The sequence below is a fragment of the Dreissena polymorpha genome, chromosome 1, assembly GCF_020536995.1.
Source record: "Dreissena polymorpha isolate Duluth1 chromosome 1, UMN_Dpol_1.0, whole genome shotgun sequence".
NCBI lineage: Eukaryota > Metazoa > Mollusca > Bivalvia > Myida > Dreissenidae > Dreissena > Dreissena polymorpha.
This window is the reverse complement of record NC_068355.1, coordinates 91,473,690-91,483,943: the sequence shown is the minus strand read 5'-3', so window position 1 is coordinate 91,483,943 and position 10,254 is coordinate 91,473,690. Positions and strand designations below refer to the sequence as shown.

The 10,254-nt window shown below is 35.1% G+C and overlaps 1 protein-coding gene across 1 annotated transcript; it reads right to left on the bottom strand.

Annotated features, from left to right (window-relative positions):
• Positions 1-4,312: 4,312 nt before the first annotated feature.
• LOC127836408 (carbonic anhydrase 3-like) lies at positions 4,313-9,967 on the bottom strand. Its single transcript, XM_052363069.1, has 8 exons — positions 9,898-9,967; positions 9,496-9,657; positions 8,609-8,733; positions 7,108-7,164; positions 6,590-6,682; positions 5,831-5,918; positions 5,426-5,577; positions 4,313-4,558 (listed from the first exon to the last, which is right to left on the bottom strand). The coding sequence occupies exons 2-8, from the start codon at positions 9,521-9,523 to the stop codon at positions 4,313-4,315; spliced, it is 789 nt and encodes a 262-aa protein (XP_052219029.1). The 5' UTR covers positions 9,524-9,657; positions 9,898-9,967.
• Between the last annotated feature and the right edge of the window lie 287 nt (positions 9,968-10,254).

The window sequence follows — 10,254 nt, the reverse complement described above, 5'->3', positions numbered from 1 at the left end:
GCAGCAGCAGAAGCATCATCATCATCATCATCATGTTAATTGGTCTTGCAGGGCCTCTTACATTTTTTCTAAAGGGAACGTTAACAGACAGGATTGATAATAGATACCTGACGGACGCCCACTGATGACCTGAGTTAGTCTTTGTAGACGATGATACTTTATTGACCTCACCTTTGCAAACTCTACTTAAATTCTTGATCAGTCTATGTAAACGCCTGGTACATGCTTAGCGTTCCAGTCGTCTTTGATAATGAGGATGTCTTAATTTGGGATATTTACAATGATGCGCTCAAATTATTAATATATCTGTTCAAACTCCTTGTATCCGTAGTCTTATGTTGGTGTGTAGACCTGGATGATAGGGAATGTTGTAACTTGTCAGGTCTCGTTAAGAAACGGATAGAAATGAGCCTACTGAAGACAAGGGTGCAAATGATGTGGGTGTTGATAACCTTCTTCTTAGCGATAAAAGCAACCCTGTGGCGATGTTCAGAATCCTTACCGCTGAACGATATCTTGCGCCCTTCCTATGTCCAAGTTTCTCTTGTGCCTAGCGTCTGAACTCGACTTAGGTCGATGATTAACAAATAGAGAGCACGTTCCTAAGCTTATATCATAAAACATACCAAGTGATCAGTACCTTTTATATGTTTTTTATTGATGTTCCCCGCTGGCAACTTACACAAACAGTGTGCGTCATACAACATCGAACGAAACATTTCGGTCCGGCTGTCTTTCTATTCGTCTGCTAGTTCGTTCGACACATTCTTACTGTTTGTAATAACAGAAGTTTGAACTATTAACTCTTTCTCGTAGGAAGACTGCAAAACCACTGAAGAAACATTGTGTGTGGTTATCATTAAAAGCAAAACTCTAAGTCACTTTGGCTCATTGTTACTATAGAAATGAATTATTCCTAAAATGTATAGATACAACTTCTCCTCCATTGCTGTGTGGAAAGAGCTTAATACGTATCAGGTAGGGCAATGGTTATGGCCGTGACCGATTATTGCAAAATGGTTGTGTTGTTTGAACATAGTATACTATTTAACGATACGGTTAATCGCCTTTTCGTTATAGGTCATGTTCATACTGCAAATGATTTTCACGCCCGGCACGTGCATAAACTACTTTGGGGATTTGTCATGAAATTATTTCTACGGACTCCCCTTCTCCCTGAAACTAGTGCATTATTCTGGCATAGGTGTGTTCACTGAGATCTGTAAACACGCGTTCACATAAAAATTATGAGTTGGTAAACTTAAAGCCGTGATAGGACTAAAATACTGTTGACACCGAAGAAATGAGGTACACGTACACGTATTAAAAAGCAATCAACAAACATATCTTTTTAACATAAACTTTAAATTGTTGATGACACTCTTTTCTTATATAAGAAAACAATTCATATACTTTTTTTCCCATAAATCATGTTACGATTGTTAGAATTTTTTCATAATTATAGGGCGCTTTAGGATGACATTTGCATTTATCATTACTTCGGGGCAGTTGTTATAATTAAAGAAATACCTTTTTAAAACTTTTCAATAAATCTTTTTAATAAACTTTTTAATAAATTGTTGATGCCACTCTCTTCTTATATAAGCAAACAATTCATATACCGTTTTTTTTCTCACAAATCATGTTACAATTGTAAGATTTTTTCATAAATATAGGGCGCTTAAGGATGACATGTGCATTTATAATTACTTTGGGGCAGTTGTTATAATTAAAGTAATACCTTTTTAAAACCGCTTTCCGTACTTTATGAAACTGATATATTTACACTCATAATAGAAATATTGGTTGTTGTTTTTTCTACATACAAATGGTAATACAACTTTATTTAATACATAAAAATCTAGCATCTTAACTCACAGTTTTTCGTTTAACATTTTTTTAACCACAACGTTTTTATGATATATATATATATATATATATATATATATATATATATATATATATATATATATATATATATATATATATATATATATATATATATATATACACGTGACATTGACAGCTGTGTTACCAATTTATTATATTGTCAGGAAGCTGTCACTTACTGTAAATAATTTAGGCTAAAACTTGACAGCAAACAAGTACCATCTGTAAGGTAGTCAATGTGATAGATTACTGCAATCTACGTTATGTTTCTGCTATGTCTTCCGACCTATCGCGTTTTCAAAAAAATCAGGGGAGACAAAAGAGGATATTTTTACGTCATCAAGCATATGCATCCGCCATGTTGATTTTAAATGGTTACAAATAATTGCAACATCGTTTAAAAACGCGAAAGTCGACAGGCGATAATATTACAGCGATATTTGAACAGTACAAATATAAGACCGCGATACACGAAATTCGGATACTCTGGGCGATATTTAAATAATAAAATATCGTGTATCGCTTCGTGTGTCGCTTCGTGTTTCGTGCGTCGCTTCGTGTTTCGTGTGTCGCCCTTTGAACGCGAGACACGATATTTTGTGAGATACTCAAAGCGACAAACGATATTTGCTCGATACACGAAGCGACACGCAATATTTACCACGATATATCGCCTTTTTGGCTACCTTCACAAGGGCGATATTTCGTAGTACATTCTCGCGCGTCGCTTCCTGTATCGCGCAAAATATCGTGTGTCGCGCATAATATAGTGTATTGCTTCATGTGTCGTGTGTCGCCCTTGATGAAAGAAGGACGATATTATAGATGGCACTATCCGGATTCCGTAGTAAATATATGTGTGTGTTACTACTCTTGCACGTCTACCTTTGCCTGCTATCCACACAGCACTTTTATCATTAACACAGCAAGGCATATATATGAATTCCACCTCTTTTTGCCAACCAGTCGGCGGAGTCTAAACAATGCAGGTGGGGTGGATTGACACTTCAATTCCCATTTTCAATGATAAAGGTCATGTTCCAAAGTGGTAAAAAAGCGCTCAAATCATATGCGGCTAAAGAACAAAACTCTTTCACTAGTAAATGCGAATAACTGAAAGGATCTATTGGAATCGCCGATTGATATTTTGTTGACTTTACGCAGTTAAATTATTCCAAACATTTTCAAATAATGAAAATAAGTTACCGACAGTAGATGAGTTGAATTGTTATCAACATTCATATGGAAATTGTGATATTCCCTAAAAATTTACGCTACAGTATCTATAGTCTTCCCTCTATCCGTCAGCTGTGGTTGGTACACGCACAATAGCTAGAAATGGTAGCTACTTAATTGAGTCATTTGCATGATTGCAATAGGCATGCCATTCCAAGGGTCAAGGGGTCTGAGAAAAAGTCATTTGCTTTCAATAGTTGTACTCTCTGGAACTCTCTTCCTCAGCATATCAGAGATGTCAAAAGTATTTCATCTTTTAAACACAGTGTTAAGGAGCATTTTTAAGACAGGCAGATTTTTAATATGCATCTTTTTAAGGTTTATTAATGTTGATTTAATACGAATGTAGAAATATTTATTGTGTCTTATCTAGTTGCTGTATGATTATTTTTTAGCATGGAAAATAATTATGTTTAACTTTTAAACACTTAAAATGTGATAACTTCTTTATAATGTTTAGTCTAGAACTTATCAGAATATATTCTATGCAAAAGTTAGTGTAACTTTAATATGTCATATGTCTTTCATTATTATATACTGTGATATACTTATATACTGTGATAAAAAACGTTGTCTCCTATGTCATACAATATTTTATCTAAAGGACTACAATCGAAATAGGGGTTTAATTGCAAACCCTTTATTGTGCAATCCGTACGTATAGTGTTGATTGACATGGCTTTGTTTATACATGAAGGTAGTTCTTATTATTAAGTGTGTGTATATAATATGCTGCAATGTAAATCTATGCATTTTATGTTGAAAAAACTATCTAACCCTATCTAAAAATCTATATATAGTCTAGTAAGTATATAGGTGTGCTGGATGAGAATTATTGCCTAAAATATACATATAATACTTATATTGTTTCATATGAAGGACTAGTAGAAAAATTATACTATTAAGATAATTAGGTATACACTATTTCACAAAAGCATGCATGGTTAAGTGTATCGCATAGTTTATTTTAAAATAATCCACTTCTTGTAATGAAAGAGATTACAAAACTTCAGTAAAAAAAGTTACACGAAAATAAAAAATCAGCGTAAAACTAGAGACACGAATATATGCTGATCTAGTAACGAAAAGTTAATTGAATTTCATATAAATCAAAGAGTTCAGTTTCTGACTGTAAAGTGTGTAACGACGTTTTGCGGACAGAATTCAGAGCTTTTCATCACCAAATTCAATGGAACGGGAACAGACGTTTTGACGGTCCATTCCACCAGCGAGACGGTCTGTTCAAGGAGTTCCCCTTGTCCCCCTCGCCTTCCAGTGTATGACTCAACTTGCGCCTCCGTCGGTTTGGAGTGTTACCGAGAGGCAGGAAGTTTGCCTCCACTATGCGGTCGTTTAGCGGCTGCGAGACGCGGTAATTTCCATAGCGAGCGTCGAAGTCTCCGGTGGACTCAAGCGCCTGCAATTCTGACCACTGAAATAAAATTCGATGCGCTGTTTTACTGATTGCTCATTTCAATTAACGGGACGAGATTGATGTCGACGGTAATATTGGTAAGTTATGAAAGATAAAGAAGATACCAATGAGTCGCGTGAATGAGAAAATTCGTCTTGGGCCATTGACTGTGTCGTCAAGACAATTATCTTACAAACTGTAATCTGTTAAAAGAAATATATTATTTTTTGCTATCGGACACAAACATTTCCGAAATACATGAGCGACATAAAATGTGTATTTTAATGCGTCTTTTGTTTCCAATTTAAATACAGTAAGCGATTCTAGACTAAAAACTGTCAGATAACGTTATTTTAAGGCATCACGACTAAACATATCTCATGCGATTCCCCAACGCAATATTATACTATGTTTTAATTAAACTTAAGTCTTTGTTATTTTAGTGATATAATTAGTTATCATTTCTGACAAGGCATTCAAATGTTACGCTTTTAAACAGCGATATTTCAAGGGAGGATATCAAACATTATCACCCCCCCCCCCCAAAAAAAAACAAACACACACGCAATATCATCTCTGCAAATGTATACAATCATATACGAATAGAACTATTTGCTCTGGTCTTTCCCAGTAGCGACGACAAGCGTTAATATACCATAAACACGAAAATATACTCTCTGTTCTTACATCGTGATATTAGAAAAACAAGTTAAGCCTTTAGACACGTCATATATCTGTCATATTTGTGTGCTATAACACATTTAGCGACCCACACAAAGACAAAACCGACATGTGACCGGCATACGTTCCCGGATGAATATTATGATTATTGAGATTATCTTGATGATGTTTCTCTTGAATAATTATCACTTGACTATGACTTACCGCCTGATACGTTACCGGTATTGGCTCGCGGAAGATTACCCACTGCACAGACTGGAAGCACTGCGGGGTCGTTGTACTGCCCCGATACGTGAAGAACTCGCACTTCCGGTCGAAGAACGTCTTCAGGCTTATTCGAGCGTTAACGGTGCTGTCTGCAGCGATCAAAAAGGTATGCTGCTTTTGATGAAATGGATGATGGGGGTGGGTGGGGGGGAATTGATACGTGCTTTGCTAAATTCTCCAGAATAAATCGCCGACCTATCCATATGTAAACGACTTTTGAAAATTACTATGCTTGGTAATAAATACAAATTGTATTCAGGAGATGTAAGCCGTAGATGATCAATTAAGCAAAATGTTATAGAGCTGGGTGGAAATATTTATATGCAGTATTAAGTAGCCTACTTATAGCCCTGATTCTCGGCAGGGCGGTCAACCAGATCTGGGAGAAACCCCTCGCCTTCATTCCCTCAAACGAGTTTTCTGGTACTCTCTGTTAAACACGTTAGTAGTATAATAAGTGAAAGAATATCGCATATTTTTAGGTTAATACCAACATCAAGATTTTGACATGTTGCTTTCAACGTTGTACACAAAAGTTTAAGGTTTCAAATACCAAGCAACAACCAGTTTTTGATGAATATTTATCTCGTATGGTAATTATAAATCACCATACCGATTGTGTTTCACATTTCTTTATACAATATCTTTAAAGAAGTCACATTAGATTTATTACAAAGCATATATATTTTCATACCGTTAATCACTATAAATAAAAAGGATCAGATGAAAACCTTATGGCGTTGAAGTATGTTATAGGAAATACACATTGTTAACGATAATCCCTTAGAGAAATACTAGCCGTATAACATGCTTCACGTAAATAACTGTTACTTATGTGCGTATATAATGTAAATGTGGGGTATATAAGTGGATACAAATAATTGAGTATGGTTAGTAAGTAGTGTTATTACTTTATTTTTAGTTTGTAAGTGTTGTATAAAACAATTATATGAGTGTATTAAGTACACATCGTTAACCGTGCTTAGTGGTATGAATGAATTGGAGGTGTTTGACTTAACATGACTTGGTTTAACATTGAAACATCTCTTGATGTCATGAAAACACAGACGTAGCATATGACATTATGGGATCGTTCCCTACCGTGACGAAAAAAGCCAATACTGCAATGCCGTCTGGTTTATTCTCGGCGTTCTCTAGTGTACCATACTTGCTGTTAAACAACACAAAGTGGATCTGCAAATGCAAGCACGGTGATCGAGTATGAGTTGTCAATCAATAAGCATACAATATAATGGATCTGAAATTGTAACGAGCACACACCAGTAGCATAAAACAACGGCGTTCTCAAAAAAAAAATATCTTATGCATGTCCCACAACATTGTTTTCACTTAATTTGTATTATTTGAATATTATTGCTTAATTCTTGCTTTCTTTAGTTTTCCATCATATGCAAGATATGAAATATTTATGTGACATTTGGAAATGATTTAACCAAGAGTTTAACAGTTTATTAAGGGCAATTTTATAATTTACTTGCGAATTCAAACTATGTAAATCAATTGATCAAAATACATCTCGATAGCAACGTGTCCTTTCTTTCAAAATTAAATGTTGCACATACAAATGTGATGCAAATATTTGAGTGGACGTAACTGACCTCTCCGTCGTAGCGCCGTCCATTCACAGTGTGCTCGGAACCAGGCGCCATTATGCCCTTTCAGAAAACAAAGGCGTTAAAGCATAATGCAAAACGTTTGTTTAAATTAATGTTTTAGTTCAAACTTATTATTTCTTTGATTTCCATTTTTTTGTATTCGGTTAAATTTGTCTTTGGGTTAGAGTCTCGTGTGCAACATTTTCTGAAATTAAAATGTGTATCTTAATCTTCGCTAAATAGTGCTTGAACTGCTTTATTACAGACGCAGAGAAGTATTGAAACATGTCAAATTTGAGAAAACTAATCTGTCTACCAAATTGTTAATTAAAACGTAAAGCACGTCCGCTCTTTAAACTAGCATTTAGCATCATAACCTTAATACATTTACAATCTCTATACTCAATCAAATGCATTGAAATAACCCATTCTCGTAAATAAAATAGACTTAACGAGAAACTGTTGAAGTCGCAGTTTCCTCATGCTTTATATAATTCAAACCGTAGTGCGCTCTTTCACCACCATGTATAGGAAACAAGCGAATCTATGAAAGGTAAAAAATCGTTTAATTGTAGATGAGACATCGCCATTAAGCTTGGAATTATGTATTTGAACGCATATACAGATACACACGTTTAAATTAATATTAAGGTGAATGTACAAGGCAAATCGCTCAGCAAAACATATGACATTCTTGTCATTTCTTTTAGTTCTCGTGTTTCAGATTTACAACACAATCGCCAATTTAAAGTGTGCATGCACGATTTGTCGAATATTTATGAATTAATATAAAATGCGTAAAAAAACTTTTTATACATATATTTCAATATAAATTAAAATAAAAGTCAAGAAGAACATGAGTCGAAAAATGCGAAATAAGACAGATTTTTAATTCTGAAATCGAAAATTTCTGTACAGTCGAATTCGCCAGTATGTATATCATGCATGTACGATGTGAATCTAAATTTAGTGTTACGGATCATTTTCATATCCTGCAATTATATCCATTCATACGACAGACGAACACTTATTACGATCCTAATAAAAAAGACGAATGCTTCGGTTATTGTAGGAAAATATGGAAATATCTTCGTCACAATCGGCTCGGGGTGCAAATTCGTCTTTGCTGCATTTTATAAAATTCGTCTTCAATGTATAATGTTTCTTGCCTATTTTGTGTAATTGTAACATATTTTTATGAATATATTACAATTTAACACTTTTTCAAAATCGTGCATATCCACTTTAATGTACACATGGTATAGCATGTTTTTAAAAATTTGAATAAATAAGTTTGTATTTAATGTTCGATTTCCATAAAGTAATGTAGACCTCTTTTTACTTAGTACCATAATCGCCGATACGCAAACCATTTCTACTAGAAAATGTATTCATGAAACATGTAAAGGTGCTTTTTCAATGAACGTGTCTAAATAAGGATGGCATAGCTTTCTGTATGCCTCTAAAGTATAGAGGCTTGACTCAGTGTACTCATTTGACTTACGGCCTGACTGAGGATGCTTCCGCCATAGTGCACGTGAAAGTCGTGTGCGATGTAAAGGCCGGGCCTGTTCGGGAGGTTTGACGCCTCAATCTCGCCTCGGTTGATACGGAACTCAGCAGTGTGACCTGAAACGGTAAACACGATTCTTAGCATACTGTTTTGTTATTCCAATGTTCTGATTAATATTATAATACTGCTAACTAGAAGAGATCGTCAGAACAACACATACGTATAATGTTGGGTCAAAATACCAGTCACTAGAGTAAAGTAGAATAGTATAGCTTATGTCGAATGTGAGAATCCAGGAAATGTAATCTATGCGACGGAAATTAATTATTACTTTGTATACATAATTTGAATATTGCAGGGTCAACATTGAAGAATTGTAAGCATAATTTGAACGGAATCTATATCAGTAGTCATTCAAAAGTGGGCATTATGCCATCGGCGGCTAGCTCAGTCTGGTAAGTAACTAAAATGTACGCTTTATAGTTAAGCAAGGATTCGTGGTATAATAAATTGACAGAGTAGTTCCTTAAAAGACTGCGGGCGTTTCTTTGACAAACTTAACTTTATACAACTTTTTTTTACATTTTTGGCTTTTAAATGTTACCAAGTGATCAACAATCAAAACGATGTAGTGTAAGTATATAAACCGTAAGGCTATGCTGACGCATTATTGAAGCAACGTCAAACTAAACCTCGTCAAGTTACTTAGCCTAACACAACGTTTTTAAGATCAGAATAGATCTAAAAAGTAAGGAAATGGCAGTACTGTTATTTTTTGCAACGCAATTACATTTTCGATACAGTAGTAACCTCCCTTAGCAGTAAAAAGGTTATTTGTAAGAGCTTTACTTGTGCGAACATTGTGCCCATCGCCTCACCGTTGTTTATAAAGGACCCCCGGATCATATTGTTGTTGTAGTATATCCTCGGACAGCTGTCCTCCTTCTGTACCACCCTGAGGCGGCTCGTGTCAATGTTCACTGGCGACTGCGCGGGGGCGCTGCACGACTGTGCGAACGTTTGCGGCCAATTGAAGACGCCTGCAGGAGCGAGACTCATCACCATCATCGTCATCATCATCATCATCATCATCATCAACAGCAGCAGCAGCAGCAGCAGCATCATCCATATCATCATCATTCTCATAATTATCATCATCATCATCATAATAATAAGTATTACTATTGTGAAGGTTTTAATTATAGTTAATTATTACTATTATTATTATCATAAAAAATTGTAATTTATTTATGCACTTCATTTACTGTATTCATACTTACCAAACGGGTCATTCCGGTCTCTGTCATAATTGAAAGATCTTGATCCAGTGAATTCATACACAGTGGAACTCACGGACGGACGGACGAACACGCCCAAGAAAACACAGACGGAGAAAAATCTGTTGATATATAATGTACATGTTCTCATTTTTTGGCTACGCTAATATTGCAGAGTGTGGTGATTTTTAGTTTGCAATACGAGCTTTGACTTTTCATTAAAGTAAAAAAGAAACTTTTTTTTACTATTATTTTATTTTTTAAGCAATCAAGTTTGTAAGTTTGAAATGGGTGTATTATAATCGGATATATCCGCTTATATTTGCTCAATTTGTGTCCAGGGTTTTATTGTTGTTGTTT

Excerpts from the sequence above, each read along its gene's own strand:
- LOC127836408 (XM_052363069.1), bottom strand. The coding sequence starts at position 9,523 with ATGATCCGGGGGTCCTTTATAAACAACG. Across the intron at positions 5,919-6,589 it reads TATTGGCTTTTTTCGTCACG|AGAGTACCAGAAAACTCGTT; the intron begins GTAGGGAACGAT and ends CGTGTTTAACAG. Across the intron at positions 5,578-5,830 it reads GCCGAGAATCAGGGCTATAA|ACAGCACCGTTAACGCTCGA; the intron begins GTAGGCTACTTA and ends TGATCGCTGCAG.